This window comes from Pseudochaenichthys georgianus, chromosome 4 (genome assembly GCF_902827115.2).
Source record: "Pseudochaenichthys georgianus chromosome 4, fPseGeo1.2, whole genome shotgun sequence".
Classification (NCBI taxonomy): domain Eukaryota; kingdom Metazoa; phylum Chordata; class Actinopteri; order Perciformes; family Channichthyidae; genus Pseudochaenichthys; species Pseudochaenichthys georgianus.
The window spans coordinates 13075595-13094193 of record NC_047506.1 but is presented as its reverse complement, the minus strand read 5'-3'; the positions used below and the strand labels follow the sequence as shown (position 1 = coordinate 13094193).

The window sequence follows — 18599 nt, the reverse complement described above, 5'->3', positions numbered from 1 at the left end:
TCTTCATAGTTTTTCCTTAGTGGCTCATGTTAAATGTAAAGAGTGCACTATTTTATCTTTTCCTGGGACTGAAACATTGTTTTTGCCTGGGGCATTGCATGAGTTACTGCACACCTGCTTTATCAGAGTATGAGTTGTTGCAAGAAACAACTGCAACATGAATGCTCAGGCTCCATGGCTACACATACAGATTCTGTGTTACTCTAGTGAAACTTAATCAGCCATGCCACAAAATCTCCCAGCCAGGAATGATTGCCAGGCAGGAGGATGTTACTGTAATTATTGTCTTGTTCATTGCAGACTGAGTGCCTTGGATAAGACATAGTCAACGGGAATGCAAATACGCTTGTTGCACAAAGCACTTAGCTGCAATTTACACAACGGGATACATGTGATGTTAAACATTACGTCTTTAAACATGGTCAGAAAATAAATTAGGTATGTTAGTTACAGGGGACATCGTTAGCAGTATATGAGGGCATCTGCCCACCAGAAGGTCAAGTTGAATAGCTGCCACAGTTTTCTCAGCTCAACACTTCATATATCCATATCATGCACCCCAGAGATGCCACGCTAATTAGCCAACCGTATACAACAACCACAGGTCCAACTACCATTTGATTTGAATTCCTCCTATATATGTTATTCCATAGCACTGGATCATGTGTTCATTAGCACCCATAATAAATGTTTCCTAGGGAGAATCAAGCTCCATAAATCGTGGAGACGATAATATCATCACATAGCTGTTATCCTCATCAACATGTTGCTTCTTTCTCTTCACAGCTCCACCACTTTCAGAAGTCACCACGACCCCTCAGCCTCAGAAAACGACAACCACCACCACAACAACCACGGTGCACTGGGGTGTGGCCAACACGAGCTCCACAACAGGGCTCAAGGAGGGCAGCAGGGGAGCGCCCAAGCCTCCTCCTGTGATTCTGCAGACTACTTCCCCTCCGCCCCTCGAGTCCTTCCCTTTACCCGAGCGCTTCTGCGAGGCCATCGAGAAAAGAGACATAATGTGGCCTCAGACCCAGAGGGGCATGATCGTGGAGCGACCTTGCCCCAAGGGAACACGAGGTAAACAGCACTAATGTTCCTCTCAGGGCCGTGTGCTCGCTGCTTTCAATATGACCCGAGGCGTCCCCCGGAGAACATCCCAGAGTTTGTTCAGATGTGTCTGATAATCTTGCATACAACTTTTGTATCTTTAACATGCCTCAGTTGAAGTCGGTGTTAAGGGAAACGGTGACGGCAGATTATAAAGCGGTTAGGTTTTTAGCTGTGTCACTCCAGGTCGGAACATGATTTAGTAAATCTGTAACGGCTGTGTTGCGGAGCAGGCTCAGCTGTTCCTCCTGCAGCCTGCGTGGAGACGTGCCTCCCTCCTTTGATTGTGTGTGAAATCGTGTTAGTGCTCAGAGTTCGTCAGGCACGGGGATAATTAGGACGAGGAAAAGCATGTTGCCACTCTGAAGCAAAAATAGCAATGAGCCGTTTAAAAATATTTTCTGAATGAATTGCAGAATGTTCATCTGCCTGTCTGTGAGTTTCCTGTATCTGGCTATTTTCTTTCCTTTAGAGTCTTAACAAATAAAACTATATTCTGAGGCCTTTGTATCTGAGTGAACCACAGGCAGTCCTTCTCTGGCTTCACATTCATATGAGATGTATCAATTTAGATGTTAGTATATTTCTTGTTCGTGTGCAGTTATCTTATCCGTGTCCTTGTCCTGTTTTGCCCTGACGAGGACTTCCTGGGGAAATAAATCTGATATGACTTGATTTAACTTGAGTCTTCTGTGCTTGTTTTCCCTTTCAGGCACAGCCTCTTATTCATGTGTCCTTTCCACTGGGGCCTGGCACCCGAAGGGCCCTGATCTCAGCAACTGTACCTCCCACTGGGTCAACCAAGTTGCCCAAAAGGTTTGTATAAGCTCTGCCTCGATGTTTTCCCTGTGTCACTGCAATGTGTTTCTTATAAACATACAAAGGGTAGACAAATAATAGAAGCGTGTCCTTGTTGCTAAGATGGCTGCAAAGCTGGGTGAGATTTTCTTAACAGTTGCATTTATCAGATAGGAAATAGGTCTGGAAAGTTGTTTATGTTTTCAGAAAACAAATATAAGCCATAGAATAAAGCAGAGGTGTCACAGCAGTAAATGTGTATATTAGTTGTACTGTAACAAAGAGCTCTGTGTGTTTTTCTATCTTACCACATAATTAAAACTGCCACCATGGCAACTTCTCCTATGTGAAGAAAGAATCTGGCATTTCACAGACTCATTCAAGTCTGATTTGATGCCTGAAACAGGGCTGTAAAGAAACCTTTTCAAAGTCTGTCTTCTTGCATTCCTGTGAACATTATTCACTCCCTCTCCCTGCAGATCCGCAGCGGTGAGAATGCCGCTAACCTGGCCAACGAGTTAGCCAAGCACACCAAAGGGCCCATCTTTGCCGGGGACGTCAGCTCCTCGGTGCGCCTGATGGAGCAGCTGGTGGACATCCTGGACGCTCAGCTGCAGGAGCTCCGGCCCAGCGAGAAGGACTCTGCCGGACGGAGCTTCAACAAGGTATATTAGTGTTCCCAAAAGTAATGCAGTAATGTAGAGTAGCTGTTATTTTGTCACATGCCTTTCTGTATTTCATCTTTTCAAGTTCAGCTAAATTATGAGACAAACAGACAAAAAAGGTTGTTATATTATTTCAGACTCTGGCATCTATCAGAGATCTTAAGCACTTTGAGCTCCAGGTAAGCAGGTCTGCGGCACATGAAAAGGGGAGTGGCTGGATCATTCAGTAGTTACTTTGTAAATCGACCGATTCAGTCAGGGCTACAACGCCTATACTCTTCAAATTGTGCAAATTACATGTCTCTATTTTTATGTGTTCTTTTTCTTTTCTAATAAAAAAGCTTCAAAAACGAGAAAGGACATGCAGGGCATACATGAAGGTACTGAAGCAATGCCTCTGCCCACTCTGCTTGCTGCCGTCCCCTTTATTTCCTGTACTACTGTATCTGCCCCAGCCCCAGTTCAGCAGCATGTCCCCTCTGCACTGTCATGTTCTCCCTCCTCCCTGTGCTTCCTGCTTTATTGCCTTACACACAGACACAATCGTACCTTAAGTGCTCTCTAAAGTCAAAGAAATCTCCTATTACAGAGATGGCTTCTTTACATGGATGTGTCTCTGTGTTGTTCCCCCTCTATGCGTTGGCAGCAATGGTGTATTTCGTTTTTCATTCTGTTCCCTATTATATGTTTTCTTAGTGTTGACTCGAGATTGCACGTCTGGATGCATAATATCGCAACTCAAACAAACATCCTGTTCCTACATCCCTCTCATTATTTATTTGCTGAAGGATTTGCTGCTCTGTTAAATGTTTTGCTTTTATACCACTGCTCCATTCAATATAAAACCCTCTTGAATATTGCATCAAACACAGCTCACTTGTGATTTATTAAAATCCTCTTTTCTTTTCTTTTTTCAAGGACCATTACCTGACCTTTTACTGCATGTCAAATCAAAATGGTGGCTCTTGTTTCACAAGGACATAGGTTTTAGGTCATACAAGTCATTGTTTCTTAAATTAAAGTTGCAAATCTTAAGCTCTATTTGGTTAATAGGGTTAGACGGGTTAAACCATTTTCTCCCCCTTCTTCTTGAAAGCTATCGTCCTAGGTTCCTACATCAAAGTATTTTGGCCATAAATATCCCTCCACCATCAGGGAGATCAGTGTCCTCCTCCACCTGCCACCAAAGTCACCCCCCTCAATCCAAATCTCTCCTTCGGGACGGTATTAAAATGGATCGGGCTAATTAACCAGTCAATGGTCGTGCGTTCATAAAAAGAAAAGAGGAAAAGGGAATACAATATATGTCTGTAGTCACACAAGCTCCCTAAAGATGACTCATCATCATTTGTTTTTTAACAACAACATGTAGATTTGAGGTGAGAGAAGTCGGCCGTGTTAGAGGGGTGTGTCGATGTTAATGGTGTCATGCGAAGATTTAGGACAGACATTGTTGAGTCAGCATTATCTGACATCTGCCATACTTGACGCAACATCACTAACAGCTGCCCCCCAACCTTTCCGCCGGCCGTGCCGACATTGATTCCCTGATTAGACTCATTGATTTGATTATTTCTACGAAGAAAACTCAGCCTGGATCTTACGCCTAATGTATCTGGTGTTTTTGCCCTAAGCTGGTTCAGGTGGCAGAGAGTGAGAGGCTGGAAACATTGTTGCGTGAAGGATACACATCAAGTGAAATTCTTACCATATTTATTTTTGAAGTGCTTTTTGCCGGGTTTCTTAATGACATTTTTACAGCTAAGTATATGGCATTGACGACTAGAAGATAAAGTGTAAGATAAACTAAATCTACATACAGACCAATTTGTAATTAGAGAATTTTAATTGCAGCTTTTGGCTCTTTAAGCGGGCCATGTCTTATTATCCTGTTATTGGACTGAGCTGATAGGCTGTGACCCTAAATGTCTGCCCTGATGCCGCGTCCTTGAAAAATAAATTGAATCCGCACCATCTCTCGTGATGCTCCTGTTTTTCCTTTCATGCAGTTCATCCTTCATGATCATCGCACTTGCAAAATGTTGTTCTTGTTCTGTAAATGGCTCTAATTAATCTATCATGTCATACTGTATATACACCCAACAAACAGTGTCCTCTATGACTTTTTTTTCCATCACATTGATTTATTTGATTCCTCACAGAAGTGATGCTTCTCCACAGCATTGCATCTATTCAGTGTCTGCATGCTCCTGCTAATGCTTGCACAAACTGTGTTCTTTTCTCAGAGTCACTCAAGTACCTTTTTTGTGTGTGTGTGTGTGTGTGTGTGTGTGTGTGTGTGTGTGTGTGTGTGTGTGTGTTTGTTCGTCTGCTTCGACACAGGCCATTGTGGACACGGTAGATAACCTTCTGCGACCGGAGGCCTTGAAGTCCTGGCACGACATGAACAGCACGGAGCAGACGCACGCAGCCACCATGTTACTGGATACTTTGGAGGAGGGGGCGTTTGTCCTCGCCGACAACCTCATGGAGCCTGCCATTGTTAAAGTTCCTGCAGACAACATAAGTAAGTAAAGCAAGAGTTTGTGGTAAGCAAATGACAAGAGCTCTTGATTGATGCAAGCTCAGTTAATTTGATTACTTCCAATTAATTGAGAGAGTATTTGTTGTGATAGGAAAACAAGGCCGCCACATAAAAAGGGACTTTGTTTTCATAGTAAGCATTTAAACCTTGGGGGGAAAGGAAAGCAACGCATATTAGGTTTAACGAGTCGCTTACTGACAAAGTGATGAATATCAGACAATTAAATAGACTGGATTCTCTGATTACGCACGCTTAGTTTATAAATGTGTGAGTCTAGACCTTGAAACTCTATACAATAATGTGAACATTAGCCTGCTGTGGAGTCAGAATAAAGACATTGTTTATCCACAGCTTCCTTTTTTATTTTATTCTGCTGTTAGACCATATAAGGACGGCTTTTCTTTAGTTATTTCTTTCCTCAGCAGTGTTGTTTTATTCATATTAGTAAGAGTCTCTCAGGGATGAAATGATCACTTTGTTTGACATTTTTATTGTGCAGCTCTGTTACACCCAGGCCTAGGGGAACCTAGGTGCAGCACAAAGTTGCACTCTCCCCACTCCCAAGAAACGGTCACTGACACAGGAAAATGCGTTAGGTAATTTTAATTACCTGTTTTTTTAAAAGAGGCGAGATAAACCCACATAAACAAATAAACCTTTTGCCTAATAAAAGAAATAAAATAAAATACAGGATTCTTACCTAACGAAAAACAGGAGAAAACGGGATTTAAACTAAAGAAAAGGGTTTCCCCACTCCTAGGCAAATCAAAGCGTGTCTTCAAGACAGATTACATTAGCTTAGCGTTACAAAGATACAAAAAACGTACAACAGGGACCGGTAACTTTTAGCCACACAGAACAACAGATCAGATCTACTACAACAGACACGGAGTAGGAGAGGTCGATGAGAGAGAGCGGCCGAGGAACTGCACGGCTTCAGCTTAAAATTCTCCCGTCTCCTCAGGTGGACCAATCAGCCTGACGAGGGTAGCTAATCAGCTAACGGGCAACACCTGCTTGCTCACTCTCACACACACACACACACACACACTCACACTCACAGACACAGAAGGAGGGAAAAATATACACACAAATGACCTAACGACCCAGGGTCGTAACAAACTCACTATCTTTTGTTCTGTGCCAACATTTCAGTTTGTGAAGAAAATGCGTGGGCATCAATATATTCTCCGGTCCATTCTCTCGTCCTTTCATCTCTAACCCATCCTCTGTCTTTCTGCAGTTCTGGATGTGTATGTGCTCAGCACAGATGGCCAGGTCCAGGATTTTAAATTTCCACAGTCCAGCAAGGGCGGTATCTCAATCCAGCTGTCGGCAAACACTGTGAAGCTCAACAGTCGGAATGGTAAGCTCACTAAGACATAACAAACAAAAGAAAAGTAAAAGTTGTGCTAAATGTTCTGCCCACTCTCAGAGAAAACTGCTTATTCAATGTGTGTTTAACTATGGCTCTCATTATTGTTTTTGTGAAAAGCTAAATAGTTGGTTTGAGTGTATAAGCACAACAATGGAGTTTATCTCAAAAACTCCAAGCCCTGTGAATTGAGCTGAAAATGACAGGCTTTTTAAAAGCGTTCTGTCTCTATCTCTCACTCATCTTTCACTCATTTCTGCCGTTCCTTTGTTGAATATTTTAAATTGAATTTCATTGGAATAAATGTAGTTTCTCAACCTCTGATGTCTCTCTTCGTCTTTCACTCTTTACAGGAGTTGCCAAGCTGGTTTTTGTGCTCTATAAAAATCTGGGCCAGTTTCTCAGCGCTGAAAACACAACCATCAAGATGGCCAACGAGGCTTACGGCCGCAACGTGTCTGTGGCTGTCAACTCTGACATCATCGCTGCCTCCATCAACAAAGAGTCCAGCCGCGTATTCATTAACGACCCAGTGATTTTTACCCTGGAGCACATCGATGTGAGTGTCTCTGCTGGAGTGAATGGAGAGGTCATATTAAATAACACCAGGAGGGAACATTGAGAGTAGACGGAGATCTGCAATTTGAATTGTAAATGTCGGGCTAGGTCAGTCTGCAGTTTATTTAACTCATTGAACATCAAATTAAAGGAGTCTTTAGAACCTAAGTGAATTCTTAATGAAAACTAATTCTTTAATCAACATTGGGATATAAATGATACCCATTTTATTTTATAGTGCGGGAAATTAACTCCTAGATTAGCCGTACGATCTAGGATGAAATTACTGGAGCACCAATTATCTTTCGTCTTTTAAAGTTGTCACTAGAGTTCCCAGAGGGCTACGCGTGACTCCATTCTTTATCAGAGACATTTTGCAATTCCAAAGACATGCCGTCAAACAATTCTGCTCCTCTGTTATTAAGGCCTCATGTACCAGACTATGCTTCGGTTGATTTGGCAAGCATGTGCCAAATGAGATGCAACATATGAATTGCTTCATGAGAGCTGTGAAGTGAAAAATCCTCATCTATATCAGTGCATGACATACTTTGTAAGAGTAGGGGGTAAATGTCCTCCGTGTTCTACATGTACTTCAATTTCAGGCAGTCAATTATTTGGACACTTAACCATATCTCTTGTTATCTGCAGATTGAGCACTACTTCAACTCCAATTGCTCCTTCTGGAATTACTCTGAGAGGAGCATGATGGGCCACTGGTCCACCCAAGGGTGCAAACTCCTGGACTCCAATAAAACCCACACCACTTGCTCCTGCAGCCATCTCACCAACTTTGCAATCCTCATGGCGCACCGTGAAACTTCAGTATGTCACATCATTTTTTTAAATCAATATTTTAACTGATTACTCTTTAAAACTGAAGTTTAATATTCCTAACATGTTTTCCTTTCTCTTAAGCAAAGCTAAAACCCCAATTATCACCATTTCTAGATTACCAGGATCAGAAAAGAATAGTGGAAACAAAAACATTTTCAATAATAAATAGCTGGAATATTTTTTTATTAATGATTACATAATTATAATAACATGACTATTTTCCGTTGTTGCAATGCTATCCCCGTAGATTTGTTTGAAAAACACACATCACATTTCCTACATTAGCACAAAATATGCATTTCCTAAAAAGTACAAAACTTAAACCAACCCTACGGTTACAAATATGGCATACAAGAATCCCAATATAAAGTGGGTTACACTTCATTCAAATATAAAATTTAAAGTAAAATGTCTTGCCTTTTTCATTCCTAAAATGTGCTTGTTATTTTGTAAATTGAAAGGAAATTGACTTTTCAAGTAAAAAAACGAAATCACTTAATTTTGATGAATCCATTTTGTGGCCTCATACATATCCATGGGGTTGGAAGGAGGACAGGGAGAATGTAAAGGGTTAGTTTATTTTTTAGCATAATTGATCATTTTGATGTAATAGAAATGCTTCTGATAAGGTCAAATGATTAAAGACAAACATAACAATAAATAACAACAAATGAAGTATTTATGGCAGAACTGAAAGAAAACCATATTGTCATCTTTCTTTTTAGAAACTCATTTTTAAATGTGTTGCTGTTTACCTTTTGTTTCTTCCAGATTCACGACAGAGTGCACGAGCTGCTTCTGACGGTCATCACTCGCGTTGGGATCGTGGTGTCCCTCGTCTGCCTCACCATCAGCATCTTCACCTTCTGCTTCTTCCGGGGCCTGCAGAGCGATCGCAACACAATCCACAAGAACTTGTGCATCAATCTCTTCATCGCAGAGTTAATATTCCTAATCGGTATCGATATGACGGAACCCAAGGTAAGCTGGAAGGATTTCACCCCATTGATTTGAGTTTGATTCATTCCCTCTCACTTCATCTCCTTTCACCCCCAAACAAAACAATAGACCCTTTCAGGGGGAAATTGATGAGTCGTTAAGCATTGTTTGTTTCTAACCTTCTCTGCCTGTCCTCAACATGACATGAGTGGGACAGCAACATTAATAGACATTACTAAAGGGCTGTGTCTTCCACTTGACAGCTCTTTTCCCCTCTTTCACTTAAAGCCAGCGTTGCCATGGCTGACTCTGCATTCATACTATTTTCCTTTCTTTTTACCTACACTTTCTCTCAAGCACAAAAAATAGTTTTTTTGCATAAAGCTGGGAAATCTAAGCTTGAAATCCTGAGCTGCATGATTAAATCTACTAAATGTAACCCTACATCCAAATGGTATTTTAAATTGCTGCCGTACTGATGGGAATCTAAGCCTGTGCATAGTCAGAGTCCATGTGGTGAATGAATATTCATTACTTTTTTCATCAATTTTCACTGAATGGGTGAGGCAGCAGTGGTGTGTTTTCAACGGGTTTTAATAGACATACGGTTTATGATATACAATTTTCAATAAAAGAACCGCTACGAATATCCATCTTGTAATATATAATAATTGTTCGACTTCAGGTTAACTTAAAAACCTTTTATTTTTTAAATGGATTACATTTTATTTCTTTAAAAAAAATTCATAAGTCTAAATCGGTGTTGTTTTATCTCAGATTGGATGTGCCATCATCGCGGGGATCCTCCACTTCTTCTTCCTGGCTTCCTTCTCCTGGATGTGTCTTGAAGGGGTCCAGCTGTACCTCATGCTTGTGGAGGTCTTTGAAAGTGAATACTCTCGGAAGAAGTATTACTACGTGTCTGGTTACCTCTTCCCTGCCATCGTGGTCGGTGTCTCCGCAGCGATCGACTACAGGAGCTACGGGACCAAGAAAGCGTAAGTGCAGCTTTCTGAACGCATCCTTGGAAATGCAGAGCAGACACGCTGGATGCAAACTGTCTGGGCCTACCTGCTGTGACTGTATGCGGTAGCTTTTGAAAATAAATCTACTCATCATTCCTGCCAGGGCTTTTTTTGCCCATCCCCGTAGACTACACCAAAACATTTGAGCTCCTTTTGCCGGAGATGGGGAGCTGTTCAATTTTTTATGTCATTTGAAAGTGGCTGACAGACTCAACACTGTGGTTTCAGGGGGAGGCGGGCTACATTAATGCCTTTCTGCTTAAAGACCCTCCTGTGACCTCTTGTTTGTAAATGGTCTCTTAAAGAGAAGAGCACTGTGCCGAAAAACCTTTTACGTAGATTAATGGCCATATCTCGGCTAAAACCCATCTATCAAGAGAGGTTACACGGGGTCTTCCCTTTGTTTTGTTCAACTGTACTAATGTTCAACCTGTGAAAAGAGCCTTTGAAAGAGCTCCAATTGAAGCTAGAAATTACACACTCAATATCTACAGCCCAAGTAACCAACAATGTATTTCCTTGAATATGTTTTTGGCCATTAGAGCAGGAAGACAATGCTGATTTTGTTTCTGTACTGTGTGCTAAAGTGTGGGTTTCTTTGTCATAGGTGCTGGCTAAGTGTGGACAATCATTTCATATGGAGCTTTATAGGACCTGTCACCTTTATCATCATGGTAAGCGGTTTTATTTTTCTTTGAATACTGCGACTGACAGAATGAGGAAGGGACTGAGAGGCTGAGATGAAGGAGGGAGATAACGGAAGTGAGAGAGTTGAACAGAAGCAAAAGTCAGCAGGATTTTTGCTCCGCAGCGATGACAGGTTAATTTTGCGCCAAAGACAGATTTGGAGGCATCCGACAATTCTCTCTGCCTCTTACCACCTGACAAGGATCAGGATTTGTTCGTGTACTTTCACCACACTTTCGCACAATTCCCATGAAGTCTCACATCACAGGCATCACCTAATGGCCTTCCAGTTACACTGTTTATGATAAAGGAATAAAATAGATTAAAAATTGCCTCAAGGTGTAATGTTTACAGCACACACTGTTAGATGGCAATGTGAGATTGTGTAGGTCCTTTTTTTTGTGTGTGTGTGTGTGTGTGTGTGTGTGTGTGTGTGTGTGTGTGTGTGTGTGTGTGTGTGTGTGTGTGTGTGTGTGTGTGTGTGTGTGTGTGTGTGTGTGTGTGTGTGTGTGTGTGTGTGTGTGTGTGTGTGTGTGTGTGTGTGTGTGTGTGTGTGTGTGTGTGTGTGTGTGTGTGTGTGTGTGTGTGTGTGTGTGTGTGTGTGTGTGTGTGTGTGTGTGTGTGTGTGTGTGTGTGTGTGTGTGGAGAGAGGAAGAAAAGGCACCTTTCTGTTTGGGGAAGGACCATCAAGGGTGAAGGACATATAGCATCATTATGACATATGTCCCATTGAGCCATGCAATTATTTACTGGTCATGACATTATTATCTCCCGCTCCATCAGAGAGGCTCAGAAGAATGAGTCCTTGGGGATCCTTCCCGCCTTGATTTAAAAAAAAGAAATAGCAGGTGGTATTCCTCCGATAGGTCCTCTCACCATGTATTGCTTTGCCCTCGTGCACGTGAGGAGGCCCTGCAAAGTTGTCTTGCTGCTGTGCAGGGAGGACGGGCGGTATTTGTTCAGCACTGTGTTCATTATCCAGCATAATGGCTGCTACTGTATCTACAGATGCAGTGACCTCTGTTGAACATCAAACTGACACGGAAAATATACCAGAGCGAGGGGGCACACATGTCAAATTCCAGCGAGCCTTTGCACACCATTGGCAGACCGCGAGCAGCTTTCAAAGTAAAGCTATGGTACAGCTCTTTGTCTGTGTTGTAACAGAACGGATACAAGGCGAGTCTCCTCACTGGACTGCATCAAAAAGAGACATTGCCACTTGATGTAGCTTTTTAAACAATGTCGGAGGAAGAGCACAGGCATGCCTACTGTCGGCGTTTGATTGAAATGTTTTTGATTAAATGGTGAAAAGCCTGGCTCTTTTTTGTTTTCATTGATTTTCCTTTTTCCTCTCAGCACCCGCTTTGAATGTGTGAGCTAACATTGTATTAAAACAAACACACATTTCTCCCTGTCTCAGCAAATGCTCTGTCAGCCCCACAGGAATATGTTTCCTTTCCCTAAATTGGGCCCTCATTGTTTTCCAATCTCGCATTGCCTTCATAATGATTTGCATGAAAAATGCGTCTGCAGTGGAAATGATGATCAGGATCCCGGTGGTGATGACCGGAGAGATAGAATCATGACCCTGTGAGGAGCTAATGTATTGTAGCAGAGCTAATGTGTGACAGGAATGAGCTTTTTGCAGCAGTGGCTCGCGCATCGCACACTGCTCCTCTGGTTCCGTGCAACAATTGACTCAAAAAGACAAAGTACTGTGGAAAGGGGCATCTCAGGGGAGCATGCAGGAGCAAGGTTTGTCTACACCATCCGTGACCCTGGTTTCTCTACAAATTGGCTTTGTCCTAGTCGATGAGGGAGGGAGAAAAGCAGAGAAAAACTACTGCTTTGGCTCATGTCTCGATCCCCACCTGCCGCCCGGGCCATGTTTGTGCCAAATAACATTGTTTTCGAACAAGGATGGTCATGCTTTGTTCTCTTCCTTTTCTTTCTCCTCCCTATTTCTTGCTTTCCTTTTCTTTCTTTTTTTCGCTCCTGTCTGAAAAAATTCCCTAAATATTGACAGAAAACAAAAGCCGGTGGAGGGTATTTAGATCCATGCTCTCCGGCAGAGGTTGCCCTGTCTCTGGGCACTGGGGGTATTAGCTCCATGAAAGGGGAACATGGAAGTAATGAGTGGTGGGGGGAGCCATTAGTATGCTTGAGATAGCTTCAACACAAGGCCTGTTGGATCATGACACGTCAGGAGCAGTTCTTATCACCCGGACAGCTCCATCTGCACCTTTAATATTTTATCTCGTGCAGTTCATCTGGAGTTCAGTGTACACACACAGTCCACTTCAGGAACCAAAAAAAAGCTTTCTCCTTAGTCCCAGTGTGGCGAGGTGCTTCTGCATGGCTTGCAGTGATGATTCAGAGACAGAGTGAAGGATAGAATAAGGCAGCTTCGCTCAGGCACAGGGGATCCCCGAGGAGGGCTGCGAAAGCATGTCGGGGGGGGGGGGGGGGGGAGAGAGGGAGACATGTGCCGTGCTGCCAGGTAACTTTAAAGTACTGTGTCCCTCTCCTCTGTCTCATTGGATCCATGTCACCACTCAAGGCTGTGTGAAAGGGTTTTTCAAAGTCCTCGCCCTCCACCCCTCCCCCACTGTCTGACTCATGCAGGCGGCTGATAGAAATAATGGCTGATACCGTAGCTGCGAAACACAACATAGTGTCAGTGCTGTCTGTGATATAAAAGAAGGTTCATGATTCAGGGTTTTCTTTTTTCTCCATTTGCCCCTCTCCTTGCGGCCTGGGTTATTGTGAGCGGCTCCATGAGTTGATTGCATGTGGAGGGGTGATGTATTGATCACAGGCAGTCTTTTGATAGCAGCGTGCAGCAGAACACGGACAATTTCTGTTCAAGAGTGAATGGCCGCAGTCTGAGTCCAGCTCCAAAAGGCCACTCGTTTATTTCATGCCCTTGTTCTGGGCATCTCTTTGTCCTGCCAACGTTTTGCTGTTTTTAAGATAACAAGATAACACTGAAATGCTCTGCTTATAAGGCTCACCTGGTTAAGGTTACAGCAAATGCTATGTTGTTCTTTTGTTGTGTTACTCACCCTCTAATACAGTATCTGCTGTTTTTTTGTTTTGTTTCTGATCCTTTGATATGCTCTACTGGAGATACACGTTTCAAATTCAGTTTTTTAGATATTCTTTGACATTATTTATACATGCCCGGCTTGCAGTACAAACGCAGTCCAGTTGCTCTGCTGTGAGTGCATGTACATGCTGTGTTAGGGACTAGTTTGTCCCAGAATAAATGTTTTCGAAGTAGGCCTAAATTATTTGGAGCGGCTCCTTGCTGGTCCACCCTGCCTTTGTGTCTCTAAATCACAATATTGATTTTTAAGGTAGCGAATAAATGCGCTCAGGAACGAAGCACAGAGTATCCTTGTCTGAACGTGATATGTGCCGCCGCCTCCCTTAAGATTTAATACTTTAAAACCAGAAAGAAACGCCATCTCCTTCCCCCTCTTTGTCTTTCTCTCTTTCCATCTGTCCACACAAGAATCGAACGACATATACCATGTTCCCTCAAGCCTTTGTAGCTGCTTACACCTTATAATATTTCACTATGTGCATAAAATGATATGCAGTTGTTTTGTACAACAAGATGGTCTCTGATTTCTCCTGCTACTTTTCATTCCCCCCCTGACTTCTGCCAGACTGCCGTTTCTTTTTTTTCTTTTCACTGTGATGGATTTTAATGCGTTGCCATGCTCTTATTGATATAGAATGACACTAAATTTGGCGCCAGTCTGAGCCGGCTGGAACGATAGATGTTTATTGGATTAGTCTGTGGACATGCAGAGATTTGAAGGCTCTCCTCTTTTAATACTTATAGACAAATTAACAGGTTTTTTTCTCTCTGTCTGCTTTATCTTGCGTCATACATCGTCATGTATTAACACTGCCATTACTCTGTTTTGACAGCTCAATCTCATCTTCCTGGTCATCACAATGTACAAAATGGTGAAGCACTCCACCACCCTGAAACCAGACTCTAGCCGACTGGAGAATATAAAGTAAGTAAAGGAATAAACGCAGAACCCCGCTTTATCCTGCTTATCAGCAATTTAACACTGGTGCTATTTTGGAACAACCCCCAGGAAAACTAAGGCTATTTTACTCATGAGGTATTTTATTTATGTTTTTACCTAGTAATGTTTCATGGCAAAATGCTTTACCTCCCCCACCTCCTAACCAAGATACACGCCTGGACTAGCAAGTGACGTTAGAATACATTTATTTTGTCTCAGTGTGAAATTATCCAGTTCCAATGGAACTTTTTTTCAGAAGAATTCATTATTCTGACTCTGGAGATTTCAAATGTTACGCAGTTTTTTAATGAGACATTTGGCATGACTTAGCTGTCGTGATGACTACACAGACTTTGTGAGTCGTCTTTACATCCTTTGTTGTTTTGCTCGCAGCCACTAGCCGCAGAATTGCACAGACATGACACACACACATATCACTCTACGGCTGCAGCTTAACTATGCACTGTTAGCTCTGCTAGGGCGGGGTACAGTGGAACAGCTACCATGTGTGTTTGCCGCTGGAACATGTCAAACCTTTCTTTATAGATCCCAGCGTCTAATCCCAAAAAAGAAAAATTCCTTCCCTACACAACCGCCACCACACGACCACCACCATCCCCATCAAGTGTAGGCTTCAACATTTATGACGTGTTCGGTTTTGGGAAGGGAAATTATGTTTTTCTGAAGCACTAATAGTTTTGTTGTTTTTTTGCACTTCTGTGAAAACAATATGTATTGCTGTTCCCTTACATTTGGGGTTATATGGTTGTGTAGCTCGCAGTAGCACAGCTTCATGTCATGTTGTACAATTATGTTTCGTATTTTGACTTCCACCACTTTGTGTTGGAGCAGCTATTTTCAACCAGTGTTTGTTATTTCTCATTTCTCCTTGATGATTGTTTGCAACATAACAGCACTGCGGTGAAACTGCAATCAGGAAGAACAGTCAGGAAAAAAGCTTATTTAGACTTCTGGGTTTATTTGTGATGGACTACTCCCTTATCAAGGAAACCACAAACAAACACATGTGCCGAATATGATGACATTCAACATGGGGTTATTTGTTCTTGGATGTTAGAAATGTTTAAGCTTGTGTATACTGCAGAAATACATTGTGTATTGATAGCGGTTTTCTTTGTGGTCTTTTTTTGTTTGTTTTTTGTGCCAACGTTTGGTCTGAAAGTCAGTTTAGCACCAGTGTCACTGCATGTTGCATGTAAAGGCAAAGTTAACGCACAGCCTGTCCTTTCTCCTCTCCTCCCATCCTCCTCCTCTCTCTGTCCTGCGATGCGCACCAGTAATTATCGCGTTTGTGACGGCTACTATAATACAGATTTGCCTGGGTAAGCTTCCCCTATATACCTCAGATAACTTTACCCACACAACAACACCACCCACGCATACAATAGCATAAAAGCAAATTCAACCACAGACAATGTTTTCCGACCAAATGCTGTACACAGATTTTAATTGAATCATGAACAGCAAAACATACAACTCTCAGTTAGACCCTTAATAATTCCATTGCCCCAGTGATTTCCCTTGGATCAAAGACATCTATACTCCACTGCCGTCTAACCCCGCTGTGATGCGCTCTGATCTAATTGTGTTTCTCTTTTCCTGCTTATCATGCTCTCTAGCTATGAAGATAATAAACGGTTTATCAAGTAAGGACATGTTGCCCAGAATTCTCCTCTTCAGCTTGTAGTTGATTCTCTCTCCTCGTTTATTCTTTCTCTCCTTTATTTGTCTTCCTTTCTATCGCCGGTCCATCCTCTCTCCAACTGCAGCTTCAAAGCTACTCATCCAGTGTCGATGTGATTGTTCACTTTCACCGTGTCTTTCGTCTTGAAATCCAGTGTTGTTGTTGTTGTTGTTGTGTGTTTGAGCGCTGAACTGTGGCCGCTGCTGGTGTCTGAAGGCTCCACAGGACCTTCACACACCAGACGGGGAGTCTCCTTTTTTTCCTTGAACTCTTTCCACATCTGCTTAGTTCTCCAGCTCTGATAACACAATCACTAGATAAATATTTACTGTATGATAGAATCAAACGCCTTTTTGTTTTAGCCTATTTTGAATCACGCTGTGCTTTTTGATTATGCTGTTCTCTATGTTCTAACACGTAAAAAGTTATTTACAGAAAACCAGATCGAGGTTTTGCCTCCTTCCTGTCTGTTTGACGACAGGAGCTGCATTGGACTCTGGGCTGAGAGTGTGTGTGGATGGAGGGGTGTGTTGATGATGGCATAGGTGTTTCTCATTTTATTGTTTTCCTCTTGCCTGGTTTACAGCTTGTTTTCTTAGTTTCTCATAGTAATGGGGATTATAAACCCACTCATCATCCTCTCTGATAACTAAATGCCTCTCATGCTGGATGTGTCGTCTCTTTGTGCTTTTTATTATCTGTCCTTCAGATCCTGGGTCATGGGAGCGTTTGCTTTGCTGTGTCTGCTCGGACTCACGTGGTCCTTCGGCCTCTTCTTCATCAACGAGGCCTCGATTGTCATGGCTTACCTCTTCACCATATTCAACAGCTTCCAAGGAATGTTCATCTTCGTTTTCCACTGCCTTCTCCAGAAAAAAGTAAGTCAGCCGCAGTGTTCAAAGACACAGTGATCTTTCTGCCAAGGTGAAACGCTGGTGTGGAAAAACCTTTGCTCCTTAATGCAGAATTCACAGAGCACCACACACGGATAAGAAGAACAAACACTGCTGGCTCCAAGATATTGGTTAAGTCATATGTAAAGTCAACAATGTGCTGTCGGTAAACATTCGGCTGTTTGCTCGCACAGGTCCGCAAAGAGTACAGCAAGTGCTTCCGCCACACGTACTGCTGCGGAGGGGTGCCGACTGAGAGCTCCCACAGCTCTGCGAAGACCTCCACCACCCGGACCAGCGCTCGCTACTCCTCTGGTACCCAGGTAGACCCCCGCTTCATTCACTCAAAGACTCCCTGAGCACCAAACCAGAGGAACTCAGTGTTAAAACTGTAATACTTTCATCATGAGCATGACCAAAGAAAATGCAAATCCTGCATTTTAGCTTCAGTGGTAGATCAAGTGACAAACATTATACCACATTTTACAAGCAGCATCCTCTGTACTGCATGAGAACCTTTCTTCTGTTCTGCCCCCTTTAGCACTTGCTTTTATCTTTTTCTCACTAACGTCATGTGCATGGGATACAGTACTGCACTCTTTAAAGAGCATTGCAAGCACATTGCAGGAAAAGCCTGAAATTCCCCCCAAAAAAAAAAGTTAGCTTTATGCCTTACTTATTAAGGAATAGCCCTTTATGAGGCAATACGTCTTTGAGCATTAGGAAAAGCGCTATAAAAATCCAATGTATTATTATTATTATGAATACCTCCAGATGTATTGGGCTTAGAGAGAAACATCCCAAAGTCGTTCAAAAGTTGACTTCCAATGATTAGTTTGAAAACAGACATAGAAAGCGAACATTAGCACTGCCCTTGCTTCACTGGAGGAGTGGTAAAGTCAGTAGTATGTACATAGAGAATAATGAGAGTTGGTCTGAAAGGTGAGCGGGCTTGTTTGAAGTCCTAATGACTGTCCCTTGTTGACCTGACAGAGTCGTATCAGGAGAATGTGGAATGACACCGTAAGAAAGCAATCTGAGTCCTCCTTTATCTCAGGTGACATCAACAGCACCTCCACCCTTAACCAAGGTCAGTTCACACCTCATTTCTCTCCACATGCACACCTATGCACACATTTCATCATCCAGCTAAAAATACCTCCTTCAAGTACAAATGATCTCAACCTGCCGTAGAGGATCCTAATCGTAATAAATGCCTTCAGCTTGAAAAGACAGAGCTGTATGTTTTTATCTCTAAAAAAGATGTAGACTTTAGTCTAGGCTCCCTGTGCTGCCAACCAAGGATTACAAAAATCCGTCCTCAAATACTCTGTGCGATGTCATTCTGGCTGCTAACGTCAGACTCAAATTGGGGCAAGGCTAGAAAAGCGTTTTTATTTAAGTGCT

General features: G+C 42.5%; 1 protein-coding gene across 13 annotated transcripts in view; it reads left to right on the top strand.

Annotated features, from left to right (window-relative positions):
* Positions 1 to 18599, top strand: part of adgrl2a (adhesion G protein-coupled receptor L2a) — a 100697-nt gene that overhangs the window by 76193 nt on the left and 5905 nt on the right. For 7 of the 13 annotated variants that reach the window (XM_034080960.1, XM_071202867.1, XM_034080945.1 and 4 more), the window contains exons 6-20: positions 787 to 1083; positions 1826 to 1929; positions 2391 to 2576; positions 2918 to 2956; positions 4920 to 5103; positions 6365 to 6487; positions 6850 to 7055; positions 7706 to 7879; positions 8663 to 8872; positions 9608 to 9828; positions 10463 to 10529; positions 14488 to 14579; positions 17009 to 17177; positions 17387 to 17515; positions 18186 to 18282. In XM_034080960.1, coding sequence (XP_033936851.1) covers positions 787 to 1083; positions 1826 to 1929; positions 2391 to 2576; positions 2918 to 2956; positions 4920 to 5103; positions 6365 to 6487; positions 6850 to 7055; positions 7706 to 7879; positions 8663 to 8872; positions 9608 to 9828; positions 10463 to 10529; positions 14488 to 14579; positions 17009 to 17177; positions 17387 to 17515; positions 18186 to 18282 — 2298 coding nt within the window. Of the gene's footprint in view, positions 1 to 786; positions 1084 to 1825; positions 1930 to 2390; positions 2577 to 2917; positions 2957 to 4919; positions 5104 to 6364; positions 6488 to 6849; positions 7056 to 7705; positions 7880 to 8662; positions 8873 to 9607; positions 9829 to 10462; positions 10530 to 14487; positions 14580 to 15892; positions 15938 to 16234; positions 16262 to 17008; positions 17178 to 17386; positions 17516 to 18185; positions 18283 to 18599 lie in introns of all 13 variants that reach the window. The other 6 variants (XM_071202872.1, XM_071202874.1, XM_071202873.1 and 3 more) reach the window with 3 other exon arrangements.